The sequence below is a fragment of the Palaemon carinicauda genome, unplaced genomic scaffold, assembly GCF_036898095.1.
Source record: "Palaemon carinicauda isolate YSFRI2023 unplaced genomic scaffold, ASM3689809v2 scaffold304, whole genome shotgun sequence".
Classification (NCBI taxonomy): domain Eukaryota; kingdom Metazoa; phylum Arthropoda; class Malacostraca; order Decapoda; family Palaemonidae; genus Palaemon; species Palaemon carinicauda.
Window position 1 is genome coordinate 54,303 of NW_027170711.1, and position 23,198 is coordinate 77,500.

A 23,198-nucleotide genomic window follows, 5' to 3' on the forward strand; every position below is an offset into this window, starting at 1 on the left:
AACAGACCACCATTCGACGTCCAGACCAAGACCTTAGTAGCAGAGAATGCACTATCATCATCTCAACAAAGAGCTGGTGGGTCCAGAGTGCAACCATATAATGTTGCCAGACACACAATAACTCTTCAATCTGGTCGTAAAAAAAAGGTGCGCCACAGCTTACCCAATAAAAGACTAGGGATTGTATCTGCATAGGAACAAAAGATTTTCATTCAGCCACTGCAAATTTCAAATTTCAAAATATTTACCACAAGACTGACCTGAAAGCTTCATTAACAATGGAAATCAAAACAAAATAAGAAGCAACCCCTTTGTAATTACAGTAAACAAAAACAGTAGGAACTTGCAATGCCGATTCTTTCCCTTTAAAATTGTGATAAGTTGGAGTGGCTGTTGAGCCGTCGTAGAGAAAGTCAATTTATTATTGGTGGGTGTGTACGAAAAACGTGTCCTATGTTGAAAAAACACTTGTTTCACAGAATTGACATGAATACGCCAAAATTATAGTTAAAACTTGCAGAAAATGTTTTCATGTTTATATTTGAAATATCTTTTTTAATGTTGTTATTGTTTTTAAAATATGACAAATTCGAAGATAATTTGTATTTTTCCTAACCATACAAACCTTAGCTATTTACAAAGGGTTATTACTTTTAGCGTAGCTGAAATGGCGAGCCATTAGAATTTAACGAGGGTGTATTACCCCCGCGCTAGTTAGCGGGGGGGTAGGGGAGTGGTAGCTAGCTACCCCTCCTCCCCCTCACACACAGGTGAATACTCACTTTCACTTAGAGGTAGGACTTGTCTTGGGGGACAGGGCTGGCGGGCAAATATGTGTAAATAGCTAAGGTTTGTATGGTTAGGAAAAATACAAATTATCTTCGAATTTGTCATTTGTTCCGTAACCGAAATACAAACCACGCTATTTACAAAGGGTGACTTATCCCTTAGGAAGGGTGGAAAGTCCCCAGCCATACTGGCTTTGGCTTTACCCGGGGACTCAGAATCCGAGTGAGTTGCACTCGAGAAAAGGAGTCCCTGCACCTCACAAGTTCCTTGCACCGCAATGGACCATGTGGCCTACGTAAGCTTGTGTGTGAAGGAAGAAGTGTGACCCGTCCTAGGCAGTTGACCTGGAGTTCCAGAAGGAACTCTGGGTTAGGACGTTCCCAATACCACCTCGTCAGGGTATGGGGGACGCGACAGTATTGACTCAATACTCGGAACACAAGGAAGCATGGTTTACCTGCAGAGGTTCGAGGTCAGCTATGCAGAGACCAGGATGCTGCTTCCCCGTAGAGGGGATGATGAAGAAAGAAGTAAGGGCCAGACATACTTCTTTCGTTCATGCAGACTAAAACCTGATAACAATGCCCTCAACCTTCTGCTACCTGTCCAAAAAGGAGCCTGAGGTTAGACCAGCTGTTGTGTAGCCACCACAGAGCGATAGAAAACGTATCGAGACTCCTGTGGGTCACGCCCTGCAGGAAGCGGGCTGCGAAGGTCATCAGACGCTTCCAGACTCCAGCTTGTAGCACCTGCGTCACAGAGTAGTATTACTCGAAGGCGAGGGACGTTGCGATGTATCCAACATCGTGCTGTAGGGCGACGTGACGGGGGAGGGTCTGAAGACAGGTCGAGATGAATGTCCTTGAGTCCGGGCTGAAGAGGTATACTGGTGACTCTCCCCCCATGTCCTCCTTGTGTTCCCAAATCGGCTGCAACTGAGGCCAAACTGCAGCTGTTCCCAGCGCTAACCTCTCGATTCCTGTACTGGCAAGAAAGAGAAGGTCTTGGGACATCAGACACAGAATGGAGACTCAAAATCTTGAATGAATCGGACCGAAGGGTCGGGACCCTCAGATTCTGAGTCTAGCCAACAACTCAGGAGCGAGCCTGAATGTTGCCTTCCCCTCTTCCTTAGAAAGGGGGGGGAGTAGTAAGAGACCAAGAAGATTGCTTACACACTGGCCGTGGCCAGCGTGAGCAGAAGACCCAAGGCGGAATACAATCCGAGGCCTGTCATAAAAGGGTCTTGAGAAGATCTCTTAAAGGACTAAAAGTCCGAGCCATGCTCCAAGTTGGAGGTCTTCCTCCGACTAGGGCAGGGACGATCGTAGCTTCGCATGAGCGAGGATAGATCCAGCGGGCAGGAAAAAGTTATTCCTTTAAGCCTGAAGGTCAGGGAAAGGCTGAGCGACAGGCTTCATTGCCAAGAGCGGAAAGGAGTTTCCTCCCGCCGAAAGGCAATAAGACCGTTATTGCTGGAGAAGAGGCCTCACGGGAAGAGGTATATCTCCCACGGCACCAACCACCTTAGACTCTTCACTTTGCCTGGGAGACCCCTGTGGATGACTATCGCAGATGACGCGACCTCCGTACCGCGACTGTAGCGGGTTGTCTCTTCTAGAGGAGGAAGCGTAGTGTCTCCAGGCATGAAGCCGAAGCGACGTCCCGGTTCGGGAGAGATGTCGCAGTGTGGTTGCTTGAGTAGTCTGCGCCGTGGGAGAAGCTCTCCCGGGAGTTCCGTCAGGGGAAGCAGAGGGTCCAGAAACCGTTCTGCGCATAGTCCCAGTGGAGCTCTCCCATTGAAAGGTTGACAGACAACCTGGTTTTGTTGAGACCCATTGTCCGCAGACAAAAAGGAGGGAAGACGCAGGCGTCGAAGTTGTCCCACCATCACCGGAATGCATCTTGCCAGAGTCTCGGGGTCTGAGACTGGGGGGAAAACTAGCGGAAGCTTGAGGTTCCAAGCTGTCGCGATCAGGTCCCCCAGACCAGCACTTGCTGGTTACCCAAGGTCAAAGACCCTTAGGTACACTCTCTCTATGAGGCTCTGCTCGGATAGTCTGAGAGAAACATTCCCCTGCCTGGAATGAGAGAGCCGATGGTGGAATTGAGAGAATCTCAATCATCCCGGTATCTCTACTGCAAGATGTGAAGGTGTGAAAATGCGTCCCCTGCTGGTTAGCATGAAGTCGACACGCAACGGGGCGACTTGGCAGGAGCGGTAGGATCTGAAGAGGGGCCAGACTAAGGCCCTTAAGCCTGCCTGAATGATGGAGAGGTATCCTTCAGGTCTTGACCATAGGCCTGGACCGGAACATGCCCCCCCCCCTTTCCTTTGACGAGTCCGAGAACCGCATCAAGAATGTGGGGAAAGGACGAGAATATCCACTACCATCAAGAGGCTCCATAGGTCAACACCCATTGCAGGTTTAATAGTTCCGCTGGTCCCATAGGGCCAGGGAGTCCGGTTAAATATTGCCTGAAGCCACCGGAACTTGGATCGCCCCACATGGAACTTATCCTGAGGCGACCGTTCGGACTATAAACGGGTCAATGAGGAAAGAAGAACTAGGAAACGTTCCAAGGTAGGGCTGAAAACTCTGCTTGACTGAGAACAGGTACTGCGACTCTCCTCAGTCTTGCCACAGTCAACCGAAAGGAAGGCTCGGAGGATGTGGTAACAGAATCTGGCGTCCCCAGGTGGTCACCCATCCAAGTACCGACGTTGCTTAACCTCGCTGGACGGACGAGAAGCGGGGTTTCCAACGTGGTAAGGCGGTTGACTCAATATCATGGCCAGATACTCCAGATGTTGAGGCAGAGGAAGAGAAGGCTCCAAGCAAAATACCATGAGCCCACACTCATGGTCAGCATTCGGAAGCTTTTCCCGGCGCTGAAGAAGGTCGAAACCCGAGCCTACCGGAGTTGACCAGCCCTCCAAACAGCAGAGGAGGCGGAAGTCTGCACCTGAGCGGCCAAGAGGAAGGCAGGGAGAGTTCTCTGGGGAAACAAACCTGCTATGCCACGGCGGGATAGCCACACTGCATCATAAGCAGGAATACTTGCAGTTTAGGCTGAATTCGACGAGCACCCTGGAAGATGGATGGAATGGAAACTGAAAGTACCCGTCCTTCCGATCCAGGGTTAAAGGAGTCCTGTCGCCTCGTTACCAGTCTGATCGATTCTGCTGGTCTACGCTGGCCAAAGTTTGTTCGACAAACTTGATCAGGGCTGAGAGGTCGACTATGGACATCCCCTCTCAGATCCTTCCTTACAAGAAAGGATCGATTGAGGGGGCCGGGGGTGAAGCCATCGATGATCCTAAGGAAGACCTTCGCCTAAGGTATGGATCATTCTGCCCAACCGGGCAACTCTGCTGATGCTATGGCATAGAGGTTCAGAGACACTGAATTCGCTGACAGAGACGGCAGGCGCGATATCCTTGGCTACTCACAGAGATTGTGCGGGAATGGGCATCGGGAAGCTGTCATTCGGATGAGTAACCTTAAGCATCCTCCCAGCGAAAAAACCTGCAATCCTAGAGTTCGTGAACTCCTTTTAGGACTATGCCCCCCCGGGGGAGTCTCCCGTGCCATCTGTTCCTGACAGGAGGAAACTGCAATTGGACACCTTGTCCCAGTTGTCGTAGCCGATAACTTAGGCCGACGTGGTTGAAAGAAAAGGGAGCTGGAGCCCTGCAGAGTCTGGAAGAAAGCGCCTTGGAGGAGTGAAACCGGAAGTCGATTTACTCCGCACAGCAGATGTTTAAGTCTCTGTCCTTGGGCAAAGACAAAACTCTTCTCAAGGATGGAAGGGTGTCTGAGGTCGTTGACCTCCACAGATGAGACACCCGAAGGAAGCCTTCAGTCAGTGCGTCCAGATGGTACAACATCGAGCTTGTCCGCAAGTAGATACTTAACGACGAAAGGCCAAGGTGCCTGAGCTCGAGAGGAGGAAAGTACCCTTGATCTTCCTGTAGCTTCCTTGAACCAAACCTCGGGCCGTAACCGAGGAGGGAAAGAACCTGGTAAGCTCCCAGAGGAAGAGGTAAGCAGTCACCCCTTGTCCGATGGAGAAATCTTCAACGGAAAGCCCCCCCGCCAAAAATCCTTCCAGGGCGGGAGAAGGAGAGAGTACTCGTGCAGGAGAGGGGACCCTCGAGACCGACCTCTTGGGAACCAACTTCGCCCTGGGGGAAGTCACCACGAAGTCCACTCCTCTCTTTCTCTTCAGCGTAGGAGAGACAGCCGCTGGTTTGTTACCCTGGCCGGTGAGTGCTGTTTCATAACCCTCATTAACGCCCGTGCCAGCGGATCAAACCATGTCTGCTGCTCCAAGGACACAGAGTCCGAAATCCTCGCTAAGGTGAAAGGGATCGGGCGATCCTTTGGAGAGGACACGACGGTTCCTGCCTGAAAAGAAGGTGGGAAGAATGCTGTACTGACCTGTCTTCGTCCTGCACTACCAACCTGTGCTTGGATGGAGGTGATCCCGAGTGCCGCCTAGGAGCACGCGTCCCTGCTGCTACCACCGGCTGTGGAATTCGCCGCGAACTATGGTCGCGCGAGGGCGAACGGTCGCGCAAAGGCGAATGGTCGCGCGGGCGCACAGGCGAGTGGTCGCGAGGGCGCGCAGGCGAGCGGTCGCGAGGGCGCGCAGGCGAGCGATCGCGCGGGCGCGCAGGCGAGCGATCGCGCGGGCGCGCAGGCGAGCGATCGCGCGGGCGCGCAGGCGAGCGATCGCGCGGGCGCGCAGGCGAGCGATCGCGCGGGCGCGCAGGCGAGCGATCGCGCGGGCGCGCAGGCGAATGGGCGTGACGGCGAGGGATCGTGCTGCCGCGTAGGTGAAGAAGATCGCTGGCGGTAAGCGATGGCGAGCAGCATGTGTAGGTGAATGATCGCGTGATAGGGTGCGATGGTGATCAGCATCCGCAAGAGGGCGAGAGTTCAGGGTTGTGCGATGAGGAGCAGCATGCGTAAGCGGGCAATCGTGCAGGGTTGTGCGATGGCGAGCAGCATGCGCAGGTGAATGATCGCGTGAAAGGGTGCGATGGTGATCAGCATCTGCAGGAGGGCGATCGTTCAGGGTTGTGCGATGAGGAGCAGCATGCGTAAGCGGGCAATCGTTCAGGGTTGTGCGATGGCGAGCAGCATGCGCAGGTGAATGATCGCGTGAAAGGGTGCGATGGTGATCAGCATCTGCAGGAGGGCGATCGTTCAGGGTTGTGCGATGAGGAGCAGCATGCGTAAGCGGGCAATCGTTCAGGGTTGTGCGATGGCGAGCAGCATGCGCAGGTGAATGATCGCGTGAAAGGGTGCGATGGTGATCAGCATCTGCAGGAGGGCGATCGTTCAGGGTTGTGCGATGAGGAGCAGCATGCGTAAGCGGGCAATCGTTCAGGGTTGTGCGATGGCGAGCAGCATGCGCAGGTGAATGATCGCGTGAAAGGGTGCGATGGTGATCAGCATCCGCAAGAGGGCGATCGTTCAGGGTTGTGCGATGAGGAGCAGCATGCGTAAGCGGGCAATCGTTCAGGGTTGTGCGATGGCGATCAGCATCCGCAGTTGAGGGTCGCGCGATGGCGATCAGCATCCGCAGTTGAGGGTCGCGCGATGGCGATCAGCATCCGCAGTTGAGGGTCGCGCGATGGCGATCAGCATCCGCAGTTGAGGGTCGCGCGATGGCGATCAGCATCCGCAGTTGAGGGTCGCGCGATGGCGATCAGCATCTGCAGTTGAGGGTCGCGCGATGGCGATCAGCATCCGCAGTTGAGGGTCGCGCGATGGCGATCAGCATCCGCAGTTGAGGGTCGCGCGATGGCGATCAGCATCCGCAGTTGAGGGTCGCGCGATGGCGATCAGCATCTGCAGTTGAGGGTCGCGCGATGGCGATCAGCATCCGCAGTTGAGCTAGTAGCTGGCGAACCATGTTCCTTCAGAAGTGTTGGAGAACGTTGGCGTGCCAGCTGTAACACACGTGGGCGATCCGGAGATCGCTGGCGAGCTGATGATCGCTGACGAGCTGACGATCGCTGGCGAGCTGATGATCGCTGACGAGCTGATGATCGCTGACGAGCAGAAGGCTACGCGTGGAAGCCTGCGCAAAGAAGAGTCCTTGACCCCGACCTGAACCGAAGTTCTAGATCGCGAGGGCGAACGTGGGCGCACAGGGCACGTAACAGGAACCGCAGGGAAGATCATCTTGAAAGCGCTGACGAACAGGGAGCGCTGACGAACAGAAGGGCGCGCAGGGAAACCCTGACACGCAAGGGAAGAACCCCCGTGGGGGCAACCCTTTGCCCCGAAGGGATCGTTGTCCGCCGGGAGACTGATGTCTGTCGGAAGACCGCTGTCCGTCGGGAAGACCGTTGTCCGTCGGGAAGACCGTTGCCCGTCGGGAGACGAGATTAGACTGCTGTCCATCTGCACCAAGACGGAAGATCGAGAAAAAGAAGTTGTAGGCTGCAAACGGAGATTCAAAAAGGCGCCTCAAGCACCCTTATAGGGAGATGAGAGGCCCTTACGACGAGGCGGAAGGAGGGCCTTACGACGAGGGAGGCCAACAGCAACAGCAACAGAAGAAACCTCCGAAGAGGAGTCTCTATGAGTGTACTCTCTCGCGAACGACAGAGAAACACTTCGTGGAAGAGACTGGTCAGCCAGTGACCTAAAAGGGGCAATCCTCCGAAGAGGAGCCCCTGCAGTTGCCCAGCCCCTTGAGCGAAACTGCAGGTGCGACCGCTCAGCACCAAGAGCATAGTCGCACGAAAAAAAGGCAAGAGAAGAACCCCCCAAAAGAGGAAAAGCTCAAGCCTGGACAGGAAAAAACTTCCCTCGGAAGGAAAGTTATCCGCCCAAGGAGGCAAGCCTCCTGACTGTTCTAAAATGAACTGGAGAGCTGTCCGTCGACACGGGAGTACTACCAGTAGAAGGAGACACGCCCCTAACGACAATACAAGGGGGGAGGCAGCAACAGCCGAATCCCCAGGACTCGACCAGACAGCTCACACCGTTGCTATATTACAGAAACGAACTAGATCGGTAACTGTAAAAAAATAAAACAAATAATATTAGTACACATTCATTCCCCCGGGAAGGCTCCGAAGAGGAATCCCGAGGAAAAGGAACAAGAATTACACAACAGGCACGTGCCCTCACAACCACTTACACTCGCGGAAGGAGAGCTGTAACCAAAACAGAATTATAACAATTATAATTATGTAACTATGTAATTATGTAATTTAAAAAAAAGAATGAACACTAAAGAAAAAAAAAACGAAAACCCCGAAAGGAATCGTTCTACAAGCTGAAAAATTAACAACTACAATTAGATTCATAAACTAATTGAGACAAAATGTACGGCGTAGCAACCCCACCCACACGGGAAGGAAGCTACAAGGGCGTAGTAAAACATAGTAAAAGGGTGAACGACCTCAAGAGAGAGAGAGAGAGAAAGACCGAAGTCAAACTCGATCGCAACCCATAAAATTAGGCCGTGGTGGCCTAACTGCCGAGGCCTCCACGTAGATAACGTACACTACACACACACATCTGAAAAGGAAACTTACTTATTTCTATACTCAAATATATATACAAACATGAAAACATGTTTACATATATATTGAGTAAAAGAAAAGTAAGCGATTAAGTAAAGACAAAACAGACAATGGCTGCCAAGCGAGGACCAAGACAGAGACGTCTGTCACAGTCCGAGCCAAAAGTGAAAGTGAGTATTCACCTGTGTGTGAGGGGGAGGAGGGGTAGCTAGCTACCACTCCCCTACCCCCCCGCTAACTAGCGCGGGGGTAATACACCCTCGTTAAATTCTAATGGCTCGCCATTTCAGCTACGCTAAATAGCGTGGTTTGTATTTCGGTTACGGAACAAATCTTATTTTAATTGTTCATTATTTCTTATAACATTTATTTATTTTCTTTCCTCACTGGCCTACTATTATTACTATCTAAGCTACAACCCTAGTTGGAAAAGCAAGGTACTATAAGCCCAGGGGCTCCAACAGGGAAAAATAGCCCTGTGAGGAAAGGAAATAAGGAAATAAATAAACAACATAAGTAATGAACAATTAAAATAAAATATCTTAAAAACATTAAAACAGATATTTCATACATAAACTATAAAAAGACGTTTATCAACCTGTTCAACATAAAAAAAAATTTCTACAAGTTTGAACTTTTGAAGTTCAAACTTAGGTGCTTCGAACATTCCAAATGACGATAGCTGGCGAAATGAATTGTGGTAGTCACCACACAGACTGCTCCAAATACACAAAATCCAACGTAAACAGCATCTAATATCAGAAAAACAGAGGAAAATACAAATTTTGTACATGACTGTCCCATCATTGTACACAGAAAACCTAACGTGTAGTTATCAACCCAAAACTGATGCTGTTTTCCTACAAAACAACCATTTAAAAAAAACACAATACTCCAGCAAATGCAGAAAAAAATATTGTAAAAACACAGGGAAACGCACATTTTGTACGTAGGTGTCCCATCATTTTACACACAAAACCCCACAATAATTGTATTTTGTGTATTTGGCCCCAAACACCAGTTATAATCACCCTAAACAACAAACACGTTCGTCATTAACGTATTTCAATATCGCAAAAACCCTAAAACAAATGCAACATTTTAAAGGGACTGTTCCAACATTCTACACAGTAAACCCGACGTTAATTTGTGCCACTTTAGTTAACCTAAAAATCCTTTGGCTTAACTATACCATAGGAGCCTTTGTATATCAACGGCCAGTTCCTCCCGAGTGCACAGTAGACACCAGCTAACCTAAACTCCCCTGCCCTAACCTGACCTCCAGGCTGTGTCCTTACCTACTTAACTAATGGGGGGGTTAACGACCCCTGCAACCCCCCTTACACTGCCGTATTCTTAGCCGGCCGACATCATACATGCAGGTGGCCGCTATCACACATACACCCCTTATCAGTGCACTGTTCCGAGTAGGAACGGAGTCACCAAACTGATATTAATTCATTGGGGTGCCAAAGTATAGCTACCGGTAATTTTGTATATTATTCCATGGTGTGATTTCGCACAAGAAATATATGATTTCCTATAACGTGATTTAACCGATTTGGATGATCATTTCAATCGCAAACAAACAGATCAACCAATTCGGTTAGTTATAAGTTGACGAATTGGTTGATGTTATTACGGATGAAATGAATGAGAAAACCAGTTAAATCACGATATCTACTACAGTATAGGAAATCATATATTTCCTGTGCGAAATCACACAATGAAATACAATACAAATGAACCATATAAATATTAACACTGTTGACATATATACCGAGTTAAAATATATAAACAACAGATGTAGGGGACGATAACATTACCAACGTTACCAATGGTTGACAGAACTACCAACGATGACGAATGGTACACAGTGTTACCAACGGCACGATGTCATTTCTAGAGATAGAAATGTTAAATACAGTATTTCCATACGTAAACTAAATAATTTTTCCATATAACTATTAAACAATAAATAAAAAGTACCAAAAGGCCACAGAACCTAACAAACCCACCTAACCTTGCCTAGAAGTACCCCGGTAACAAAACTCATATAATAAGCATTGGGGAATGGCTTACTTTGATTCACAGTACTACCAACGGTGACAAATGGAACAGAACTACCAACGACACGATGTCATTACTAGTGGCAGAAATGATAAATATTTCCATTGGAATATTAAATAATTTTTCCATATAACTGTTACACAATATATAAATAGTACAGAAAGACCACAGAACCTAACAAACCCACCTAACCTTGCCTAGAAGTACCCCGGTAACAAAACACGTATAATGGCTATTGAGGAATGACTTACTTTTATGAAGAAAACGTAGAAGTATTCGGTAACCTCGGAACAGAAACTTCTCCAATCGACACTAGTTTTCGAAGGTATGTCGATACCATCCATGAGGGTCTCATGGTCCGAATGTTTATGCAAAAAGTGGATGGCACATAATATTATCTTCCATGGGGGTAGACGACTTTTGTCCAAAAAAGGACCTTTATAGGTAGTAACGGTATAACCACAACGGAGTTTCTTCTTAGTTTTACGAATGATGGATTCAGAATTGCAATAAAACACGTGAATGTCTTGCCTATAAGATAAAGAAACCGCACTTGTAATGCAGAACACCTCACCAGGACAAAGGTTACAACGGGAAAGGCATTGGAACAAAGGGTATGAAAACACTGATAATAGGGATAAAGGAAGTGGGGGGGTAGGGAGATATCTGTATAGGCCTAGGGTGGTGATTGGTTAAGGGAAAAATGTTATTTTCCTTAGTAAAATAAATTTTTGAATATACTTACCCGATGATCATATAGCTGCATCCCTGCTGCCCGACAGAAAAAACCTACGGGAGGAATACGCCAGCGATCGCTATACAGGTGGGGGTGTACATCAACAGCGCCATCTGTCAAGTAGGTACTCAAGTACTCGATGTCAACAACGAACCAATTTTCTCCTCTGTCCCACTGGTTCTCTATTGGGGAGGAAGGGTGGGTCCTTTAATTTATGATCATCGGGTAAGTATATTCAAAAATTTATTTTACTAAGGAAAATAACATTTTTCAATATCAAACTTACCCGATGATCATATAGCTGATTCACACCCAGGGGGGTGGGTAGAGACCAGCATAACAAGTTGACATTATGAGCTAAGTATTCCGTATTTCATTTTAGCAGTTATTCAAAATAACAAGCATAAAATAAATAAGTACCTGGTAAGGAAGACGACTTGAACAATTACTCTGCCTTTTTAAGTACGTCTTCCTTACTGAGCCTCGCGATCCTCATAGGATGCTGAGCGACTCCTAGGAGCTGAAGTATGAAGGGTTGCAACCCATACTAAAGGTCCTCATCAAAACCTCTAATCTAGGCGCTTCTCAAGAAATGATTTTGACCACCCGCCAAATCAAGTAGGATGCGAAAGGCTTCTTAGCCTTCCGGACAACCCAAAAATATTTCAAGAGAAAGATTAAAAAGGTTCTGGAATTAGGGAATTGTAGTGGTGGAGCCCCCACCACTACTGCACTCGTTGCTACGAATGGTCCCAGAGTGTAGCAGTTCTCGTAAAGAGACTGGACATTCTTAAGATAAAAGACGCGAACACTGATTTGTTTTTCCAATAGGTTGCGTCGAATGTATTTTGCAGAGATCTATTTTGTTTAAAGGCCACGGAAGTTGTGACAGCTCTAACTTCGTGTGTCCTTACCTTCAGCCAAGCTTGGTCTTCCTCATTCAGAAGGGAATGAGCTTCTCGTATAAACAGTCTGATAAAAATAGGATAAAGAATTCTCTGACATAGGCAAAGATGAATTCTTAACTGAACACCATAAAGCTTCAGACGGGCCTCGTAAAGGTTTTAAAATAGAACTTAAGAGCTCTTACAGGACATAATACTCTTTCTAGTTCATTTCCAACCATACGATAAGTTTGGAATATCGAACGATATTGGTCAAGGCCGAGAAGGCAGCTCGTGTTTGGCTAGAAAACCAAGATGTAGAACATGTAGCCGTTTCGGATGAGAATCCGATGTTCTTGCTGAAGGCATGAATCTCACTGACTCTTTTAGCTGTGGTTAAGCATATCAGGAAAAGAGTCTTAAAGGTGAGATCTTTCAGGGAGGCTGATTGAAGTGGTTCGAACCTGTCCAATATAAGGAATCTTAGAACCACGTCTAAATTCCAACCAGGTGTAACCAAACGACGCTCCTTCGTGGTCTCAAAAGACTTAAGGAGGTCCTGTAGATCTTTATTGTAGGAAAGATCTAAGCCTCTGTGACGGAAGACTGATGCCAACATGCTTCTGTAACCCTTGATAGTGGGAGCTGAAAGAGATCGCTCTTTCCTCAGATATAAGAGGAAGTCAGCTATTTGAGTTACAGAGGTACTGGTCGAGGATACGGATACTGACTTGCACCAGTTTCGGAAGATTTCCCACTTCGATTGGTAGACTCTAAGGGTGGATGTTCTCCTTGCTCTAGCAATCGCTCTGGTTGCCTCCTTCGAAAAACCTCTAGTTCTCGAGAGTCTTTCAATACTCTGAAGGCAGTGAAGACGAAGAGCGTGGAGGCCTTGGAGTACCTTCTTTACGCGTGGCAGACGTAGCAGGTCCACCCTTAGGGGAAGAGTTCTGGGAACGTCTACTAGCCATCGAAGTACCTCGGTAAGTTATTCTCTCGCGGGCCAGAGGGAAGCAACTAGTGTCAACTTTGTCCCTTCGTGAGAGGCGAACTTCTGCAGTACCTTGTTGACAATCTAGAACGGAGGGAATGCATAAGATCTAGATGAGACCAGTCTAGTAGAAAGGCATCTATAAGAACTACTGCTGGGTCCGGGATAGGTGAGCAAAGTATCGAGAGCCTCTTGGACATCGAGGTTGCGAAGAGATCTATGGTTGGCTGGCCCTAGGTGACCCAAAGTCTCTTGCATACATCCTTGTGGAGGGTCCAATATGTTGGAATTATTGTCCCTTCCTACTGAGACATTCTGCTAAGACATTCAAGTTGCCTTGGATGAAACTTGTTACTAGTGAAAAGTCTAGGCCTGTTGAACAGGAGAGGAGGTCACTTGCGAACTCGTACCATGTCAGAGAGTAGGTCCCTCCTTGCTAGGAGATGTACATCAAAGCAGGGAGTTGACCGTGTTCACCTCCACTACTTTGCCTTGAAGGAGAGACCTGAAGCTTTTCCAGGTCAGACGTACTGCCAGAAGCTTCTTGCAGTTGAAATGCATTGTCCTTTGACTCGAGTTCCATAATCCCGAGCATTCCCTACCGCCTAAGGTCGCACCCCAGCCTACGTCTGATGCGTCAGAGAAGAGAACGTGGTTGGGAGTCTGAACAGTCAGGGGAAGACCTTTTCAAAGGTTGATAAAGTCCTTTCATCAAGTCAGACCAGATTTATCTTCCGGAAACCGGGATCGAGACCGCTTCTAGCGTCTTGTCCTTTTCCAGTGAAAAGCTAGATGAAACCGAAGAGGACGGAGGTGTAGTCTTCCAAGTGACACCAATTGAACCACGGATGACAGTGTCCTAACCAGACTCATCCACAGCCTGACAGGGCCGTGTTCCTTCTTCAGCATCTTCTGGATGGATAGCAGGGCTGGGGGTTGATCGTCTTGTTCAGCCATGTCCTCATCAGAAATTGATGAGGAAACGGCAACGGAGTGGGCAACGTCTGACTCGCTGAATCCGGTCGCACTGGTGGATGCGTGACGGAGCCGGACACAAGATCATGGTACTGCACAGTCTGTGAACTGTCAACCATGGAGACGCGAGGAAGTACAGCGACAACCCGAAACTGTCTAGACTGTCTGGGTTGTGCAGACAATCCCTTATCGGGTTGCTGAGGTTGCCGCACTGCGTCACAACAGGTCACCTCTGCTGGTTGTTGAACGTCTTCCTAGTGACACACTGAACGTCCACAACCACCTCCGAGATTCGCTTAACGTCAACGTGCGACTGGCAACCCACACTGGGTCGCACCGGTGGAGGACCCATCTCAACTGGCGGACGTGAGTAGGATACCTCAGCTTCAACAGGGCGTACAACCAACCAGTAGGAAGGTTGTTGGTTAGAAGGTTCTTCTCCATAAAAAATCCTCTAACAAGGACTAAGCTTGGACTGCATGTCTTGCAACAAAGCCCAAGGTCTATGGGAGCAGGTGTAGCAACAGACGGGGTTAGCGACTGAAGCGGAACCATTTACCCTCCCTGGAAGCATGTTATGCTTTAATTAAAGTCCATAGGAGGCTAAGCAGCTTAAGGCTCCTCTCCAAATGACAGAGTCCTCAAGGGAATATCAGAAGGAGGGAGAACAGCACTATCTCATCTACCGGAACCATGTCCGAGAAAAGCTAGGTATTCTCAGTGAGGGTTTCACTGGTGCATAAGCAGCAGACCAGAAGGCAACGTTATGTAACTGCTTGACAGTCTGTGAACTGTCAAAAACTGAACTGTCAACCCCAACAGGTGCGTGAGGACATACAGTACTGGTGTATTAGTAGCAGACCAGAATGCAACGTCATGTAACTGCTAGACAGTCTGTGAGTTGGCAACAACCAAAGCTGTGTGGGGAAGCCTCAACTCCTGACTGACTAGTTTGCTGCGGGCGAGTGGCGGTAACCACAGTGTGTTGTGGAGGCTGACACACCGTGTCAAAACACGGCAGCTTGTGGTAGCTCACGCACGGCAACGGAGTGCTCCGTGTGTCTGTGGGAGTCAGCATGCGTCTGGCAGGGTCGACTGCGCATGGGTGGAGGAGCTCTCACAACAAGAGTGTGGGAGCAGGCAGCCATGCTGGGCGCACAACCGTGGCAGGCTGTGGGCCAACGGGTGCATCGTCAACCTTCTCGCAGTCGGAGTGTGGGAGCTGGCAACAACAAAAGCGGAGTGCTGGTGCGTGGGAGGGACTGCCGTGGGTTGCGGAGCATGCCGCATTGTGTCAAAACACGGCAGCTCGACAGCACCTTCCCACTGCTGATGCGGTAGCTCACGCATGTCAACGGAGGGTGTAGCATGAACATGCGTCTGGCAGGGTGGACTGCGCCTCGGTGGTGGAGCTCTCACAGGTGGAGTGTGGGAGCAGGCAGCCGCAGTATCTGCTGAGCGCACAACCGTGGAAGGTTGTAGGTTAACAGGTGCAGTGCCAACCTTCTCAGCACGATACTCCTGCATGAAGGAAGCAAGCTGAGACTGCATAGTCTGCAGCATGGACCACTAGGGTCTACAAAAGACGGCAACAACGGAGCTACTGTCCGTTGTGACTGAGGGTCTAAAACAGCTGGTGCGGCAACAGACGGAGTTACTGCCTGTTGCGGTACCACCTTGCCTCTCTTGGGAGGTGTGCAGTCGTCGGATGACTGCAGCGAGTCCGAACTGACCCAGTGGCTAAACCTAGGCCGTTGGACTTGCGCGGAAGGTACCGACTTGCATTTAAAAAGCTGCAAGATTTGGTCCATGGTTTCTGCGAGAAACCTCTTCCGCAGACGAGGAATAAATGGGCTCTCTCGTCTTTGTGTGGGTGGGGTGATCACGTCGGCAACGTGTGTAGATACACCCGAAACCACGGAGGGAAACGTCTGTTCGTCGATCAAGGCCTGTGGAACCCATAAGTCCTTCGACATTACTTCTCCCCTGGGCTTGGGAGCTTGTAAGAGGTATCGGACTCGGTGAACAACTGGCACGAACAGACGAACCCTCGAACGCAACACTGTAACACTTTGCGCATATCACTTTATCACTTTTGATTTTCTGTCTGCACTTATTTCACTGAAATCGAAACTTTAACTGATTTCCACCTGAAACACGCAATCCTATCCTTCATTAAAAGGTAGTAATTGCGAAAACAGTTTACAATGCAACAGAAAAACATAATTAAAGATAAAGAATTCAGTGGCTGGAAAAGAGACTAAACACTAGATCAAATAAACTACGTTTAAAATCTCTCACCGCATAAAGCCTGGGAACAAGAATAAAACTCTAGAGACGTTTTACCTTCTTCCCCTACAGCGACTAGGGAGAAGAGTAAAAAACGAGAACAACGTTACCCGCTTGAACGAAACGTTTATTCTCCTCTCTCTCCCTCCGTCTCTATCTCTCTCTCTCTTCTCTCTTGACTAAGAACCTGAGAGAAGAGCCCAATTAAATATCGTTAAAACATATTATTTGCTAAAGGAAAAACTGAAAGGTTTCCCAAATAAAAAGGTCCTTTATTTAGAATTTAAACCATTTAAGCTAAGAAAGAATGAACGAAACGCTAGAATCGGTTTACTCTTACTGCAACGTGAAACCGTGAAATACTCTCTCTCTATCGTAACGATAGAGCGCATGTTGAACGTTCTGAACGTCAACAACTGCGGAGACTAAACTAAACATTAGTTCAACTTTGAAAACAGTACGAGACTATCAAAGAAATTCTTTCAAAAACATTAAAATTAAAAAGGCATAAATTCTTAAAAGGTAAATACGATATGACGGGCTCAATGTTAATTAACTTCGGTTCCAAGTAAGGACCGCCTACTATTAGGAAAGGTCGCATATAAACAAACATAAAAATTAATTTTTATAAGTTTATAAAAAAATGGAAAGTTAATCGAAGAGGCCTATAAAGGCGGAGAGATATAAAATAAATAGATCTATAACTTGTTAAGCAAAATTACCAAAAACCTAAACACACTTCCGTCTAAGGGAAGGGTCGGCCATTTAAAAGTGAAAAAGAGTCCATACTCTCTTCGTCACCAACACTTCCGTCTAAGGGAAGGGTCGGCCATTTAAAAGTGAAAGAGAGTCCATACTCTCTTCATCACCATAATTAAATCTATCCAAAACGATTTCAAGTTTTGAAATGAAGATAAAACCCCTGCATAGCGAAAGCTCAAAACTGGAAAAGTGTACTTCACCAAATCGTTGTGAAAACAAATCCAGTTAGGGACGGCGTATTTAGTAGGTCTTGCCTGTGGCACGACAGAGGGAAAATTGGTTCGTTGTTGACATCGAGTACTTGAGTACCTACTTGACAGATGGCGCTGTTGATGTACACCCCCACCTGTATAGCGATCGCTGGCGTATTCCTCCCGTAGGTTTTTTCTGTCGGGCAGCAGGGATGCAGCTATATGATCATCGGGTAAGTTTGATATTGAAAAACAAAGAACTCTAGCGGGTAAACATGAATGAACTAAATACGGAAACTAGACCAGAGAAAGGATTTATAAGACACAGAGGAGAGAAAAAGAAATAACCAACAAAAATAAATAAAAACAATATAGGAAGGTAACATGGAATGAACGGTAAATAATATTGAATGGGAATATAAAATGAGATGATCACACCGAGAATTAACTGGATAAAAAAACTAGTCCAGAGTAAGTATTTATGTGCAACCAGGAAGAGATAAAGAAATAACCAAACAAATAAACCCAATATAGGAAGGTAAAATGGAATGAATGATAAATAATATTAAATGGGAATATAAAAAGAGAAAATAACACGGTAATAAAAAGAGTAATTGGAGAGAGGAAACTCCTGCGCAGGGGGGTTATATATGCGCAGGTCGGAAACTGGTGAGGACGAACGAACGTACAAATGGGTGCTAATGTTAGCAAGGAATGCTAACATTTGATCTACATCAGGTATGGAATGCTAACATTTAAACTACATCAGGCGTTGGCAGCACTGGTTACTGTATTACTACAAGAAATAACCTTTGAAACGGCTCCTCCCAAATATATCCAGTTATACTGTTTTGTATTTTCCTATGGTTATAATAAGTACAAGAAGGAAATGTATAGAGAAGAAAAGGACTGATTTACGGTTATATATCGGTTCCCCAGTATGTTTTCCCCACCCAAAACCCCGAGTTCCCACTGGGGGTCCCCCATTATCGGAGGATATAGATGTATATATATTTCTGAAACTATTCATTTGCGACGGGAACGAGTGTTATTTTCGAAGGGAGCGTAATTTTTCCTATAAGAAAATGTAGTTGGAATCCTAGGTTACATTGCCATGGAATAAACTACAATGAAACCTAGCTACCTTCCTAAATTGGGTTAGCGGTGCAAGGGTAAATATAAGCCAGTTATATGAAAATAATGCTAATACCAGTTCCCTAGTTAAACTATATAGGTAATTTACTGCATATAACCATAATAAAACCGAAACATGATATGTGATAATAATATTTATCGATTATCTTCTTAAAATATTATTATACGCCGAAAACTACATTTGAGAACCTACCCACCACCGTATGACTATTTTCGATCTAGCCTGAACTAATGGCTTTTCCCTGCTACAGTACAATTGAATATTATTTATCAATCATATATTGATATATATAAGATTGAACTGTTATAGAGGAAATTCTGTTAATAATGAAATAATTAACACCTTTTTGTGGCCAAAGTTTAAAACGATCGTAAGCGGGACAAGATCTTGAGGACTGAGATTCAAGTATAAATCAACGAATTTAAGTCTATAATCTTTATATATAAACATAAATCACTTTTTAAAAGTATTACAAATATTGAAATTACTCTTACCTATCAATTTCACATCTAAATAAAGCACTGTACAAGTGAAACTGCTTTTTAATCCTGCTGCTGAGGATCAACAAAGTTTGTTTTTGTTTACATTCATTCTGATATCCAATACTGGGAAGAAAAGTAAAAGTTTTCAACTTGTAAATTTATTTTACATTTGTTAAATATATATGTATGCTTTATTTGAGTTTTTATACTTGTTTAAAGGTTTTTAAATAAATTTTTAGTTCTATTATAATTTATTTTATGTCTTTCTATGTGAAAATACAATACGAAATATGAAATATTAATACATATGTTGGCATTATTTGGGCCAACCGAACAAAGGCCATTTTGTGTATTGTAATGCAGTTTCCAGTGTATTATCATAAATTTATTCATCATGATATGATAAAATTATTTATTTTCATACTGTAAGTATTATATTTCATTGAAATAATTACTTTATAATATTCTATTAAATATATGCTACATTATATTATTCACATATAAAGAACATTACAATTTTTCATTTGCTTATTGTTCGATCTCCATACATATGGTAGAACAATATAAAATTAACCAAATCATTATTTTGATTAAATATGCATTATATGTATAAATGACCAATCGAATATCAAAATGCTATGTAAAATCCATAAATAAAGATCTAGTTATTTCAGTACAATGGGAAACATTTATGTTGATACGTATAGGCCTATATATAATCATATAAAAACACATTCGCAGAGTATACATTAATGTATGTGCTGTCCATACATCATTATATGTCTAAGATATTTCAAACAGGTTCCCTAAGTCAGCATATTGCTATTTTCATTCTTGTCCATAAACAAAACTAATTGCGAACCTTCTTTTTTCTTCAAAATCATCTCGTTTACTTCACTATCAAGGTTCATGTATTCAGTTCTTAATTAGGTAAAAAAAATTCGGCTGTTTTCCTTTAATGATTCAAAGTAAAGCTTTGCTATTCTTTTATTTATCAGTTTCTATGTTCCACAACTCAACCATTTCTTTCGTTTTTACTCCTCTGTCTTGAAAGATTTAAACTTATTTTACAATGAATATTCGAATCTATTTCTACTTAATCATCAGGTAACATTTCTAAGGCCACAAATCTGTTTCAGCAAGCTATAACAATCCTTTTTACTAGTGTTAGCTTAGTTTTTCAGTGTCATATCTGGGAATGTGTGAGGTAGGTTTGCATTACTTTTCCTGGTCTTCAACTTGGTGTCTCGTGTGTCGAGACCAAAGTTTGTTGTCGCTTCGTATATCAGGTCTCTGTCTTCACGTGTCATCAAAGTAGTGACTTTTTACATTATCTATTAATTGCTAAATGGTCAATTTCGTAGATTTTTTTTCCCACGAAGATGTCCAAGCATCCTCTGGTATATCTGTTCCCCATCATCAGTTCATCAGAAAAAACCTTACTTCCCGAAATGGAGTGCCATGCTCTCTCTCTCTCTCTCTCTCTCTCTCTCTCTCTCTCTCTCTCTCTCTCTCTCTCTCTCTCTCTCTCTCTCTCTCTCTCTCTCTCTCTCTCTCTCTCTCCCAGGATGTAGAAACCACTTTCGTTCATCCAAGCAGTTTTTTTCCGAATCCAGTCAATCTGGTTTCAGTTATTACACACATCCAGTTCATATTCTAAAAGAACTGACAAAGGCGTCTCCAATTTGCCATCCTACTTCAATGTTGTTAAGCTTTCCTCTGGATTTATCAATTTATTTTAATTACTTATTAGATACCTCACACCCTTCTCCCACTTTAAATCTCTGCACGGGAATAAGGGACATTTCTACCATCTGCGAGTTCACTAAAGTCCACAGATCTTTCTCCTAACTCTGCCTCTCACTTGCTGAAAGCCTCAGTTTTATGCTTCTAAGAGTATAGAGTGAATTAAGAGTTTATATAATAATATACATGCATATAATAATTTATATAGGTATATCTGCTGTTACGCTACTGGTAACAATCCTTTATTTGTCTAAGAGACTCTACAATAGTATTTAGTATATAATAAAGGAGACAAAAACTAGAGAAAAACCCTACTTGATTTATATTTGAACACGACTATGTATAAATATTTTATATAAATCAATGTTTATCTAACAAAAACTCCCAAATCATCACGTTAAACTTAAAACTGAAAAGCATAATTCTAATAGAACAAAGTTTTGACTTAAATCAATTCCTGGGGAGCAAATTACGAAAATACTTTTGGAAATTTAATGAAACCTTCACAGTTACAGACTTCTCAAAGATTAAACTATAACAAAGAATAACCAAGTATAAATAATTCAATAAAATCACATGGCAACTTCATATAAGCACATTAGGGAACACAAAAGGGATAAATATTTAAGAGAATAACTTATACAACACATCCCTCTGTAAGAGGAAACAGAACATTGTAGATCCAAGTAACAAACCGATAGATTTGAATTTTTTTATACAGAAGCTAAAGTCTAAACATCTGGAAAGCATATCAGCAATGAGGTCTAATCTCAACTTTAATACGAAATATACCAGTTATACTGATACAGGACCAAGGCCCGTAGAGTTGACCTTTAAGTTTTTTTTTTATTCTATTAACAAAAAACAATGGATTACAGTAAAAAAAAAAAAAAAAACTGGACGAGATTATCTATAAATTTTATTTACAAGAGAAATAAGACATACAAATCATTTTTTTTTTTCAAGAGCATGAAAGAGCCCAAACCGCCTCTTCCACTGTAATCTAGGAACTGAGGTTACAGTTTACTTTAATAAGAAAACTGGGGTAGCAAATCATAGTCACCAGTCTGCATCAAAGCTGCTCCTACAGCCACATCCCTATCTTCTACTTTGAAATAAATAGCTTGTTGGATTTAAATAGCCTTCAACACAGAAGACTTTGGATTCATTAGCTGCAAATGCACGTTGACAATCTTCTGTCCACTAGAGTCAGTCTTAGGGCTGGCGAGAATAATCATTGGTACAGCTAGCTAAAAAGTTCGGATTTATAAAATCTAGCCATAGACGGTTGTCAGTAGGCAATATTTGATTTGATACATGTAACCCATCATACTTGGGTGAAATCATTCTGCTCCCAACATCCATGACCCAAGTTCAGACTTCTTCCAATCGTAGTTTTCTGCCAGGTCTTTAAGGTGAAGAAACAGGTCTCACGATCTTTTAATGTATTTTGCACGTATAGTCGTGGACCAGTGTCAATGACAACATATCTCATCTGAAACAAAACATTAAAAGGTTGAAATGTTTCAACAACATTAGTCATTTCAAAGGGAATAACAGTATTGAAATTGAACTACAGATATGATACAGGCAGAAGCCTTCCTAGCATTTTATCAGGGGTACTTTATAGTATTCAATTTATCAGGGGTACTTACAGTATTTCAATACAAAAAATAAGTTAAAAATTTGGCATTTGCAACAGCAATAATTAAAATTCTTAAAAGGATTAGTGTCAATGGGAGGCAGAGTTTGACTTCCGATAAACTTTCGAGATTTAAGACTAACCTGGATTTTTGGCAAGAGATGCAGGGTGAGGCCCATGAGTTGGTCACTGTTCTGCCAACCCATTCTGGATAAGAAACTACTTCCCGTTCCATAGCTTCCAGCTTGTAAGGAGGTAATCTGGATCTCCAACAGACTGGATTAGTCGCAGGTGTCAATACCACATGTGAAGCAACAGCTGATGGTAGAGATACATCTGGAAAAGTAATAATATCAGCCAAGACTTTTCAAGCGGGGAATTTTATGCATGAAATGTCCTGCAAGATTTTAGTGCTAGATATACAAAGTTAACCTCCTATGGTAGGAAGAGTTTATCACCTGTAATCATAGTAGCCATGTTTAACTATCTGAATTTTCACAATCTATTCCATAGAATTTCTAGCGATTCACTTCAACTATCCTATGGTTCTTAAGTCTACCAGGTGTGTAATATAATAATGACTTTCCATTAAGGTTTAACGAGACACCTCGTAAAAATTGCTCAAACACTAAATTCTCTTTACTTTTCAAATGTGTCAGCCCGAGCTAATTTAACCCACATCAAAATACTGTAGTATGAACATGTTCTACACATTTTTCTGCCTTTCAAACGTTACGAAAATTACACCTTTACTATTCAATGGTTAGCTTGTACGCCTTACAAGCTAACCTCACATTCATAATCGCAGCATCGTTGAAAAGTTAAGACCGAATAGGTAGTTCACCCCTTACACTTCAAAACACTGAACTAAAGGGGGGTAACTATTCTCTGGACCACTACAAAATATATACAAATAAATTCACCACAACT

The 23,198-nt window shown here is 44.5% G+C and overlaps 2 protein-coding genes across 9 annotated transcripts in view; both read right to left on the reverse strand.

Annotated features, from left to right (window-relative positions):
* The window catches only part of LOC137636460 (craniofacial development protein 2-like), a 63,886-nt gene extending 44,893 nt beyond the window's left edge, over positions 1-18,993 (reverse strand). For all 6 annotated transcript variants that reach the window (XM_068368887.1, XM_068368886.1, XM_068368884.1 and 3 more), the window contains exon 1: positions 18,893-18,993. The gene's annotated coding sequence lies outside the window, so the exon portion shown is untranslated. The remainder of the gene's footprint in view (positions 1-18,892) is intronic.
* Positions 18,994-21,104: 2,111 nt separating this feature from the next.
* LOC137636461 (uncharacterized) overlaps positions 21,105-23,198 on the reverse strand; it is a 76,881-nt gene continuing 74,787 nt past the window's right edge. For all 3 annotated transcript variants that reach the window (XM_068368890.1, XM_068368888.1, XM_068368889.1), the window contains exons 2-4: positions 22,412-22,604; positions 21,960-22,121; positions 21,105-21,876 (exon numbers count right to left, since the gene is read on the reverse strand). In XM_068368890.1, coding sequence (XP_068224991.1) covers positions 21,760-21,876; positions 21,960-22,121; positions 22,412-22,474 — 342 coding nt within the window. In that variant the 5' untranslated portion in view covers positions 22,475-22,604 and the 3' untranslated portion in view covers positions 21,105-21,759. The remainder of the gene's footprint in view (positions 21,877-21,959; positions 22,122-22,411; positions 22,605-23,198) is intronic.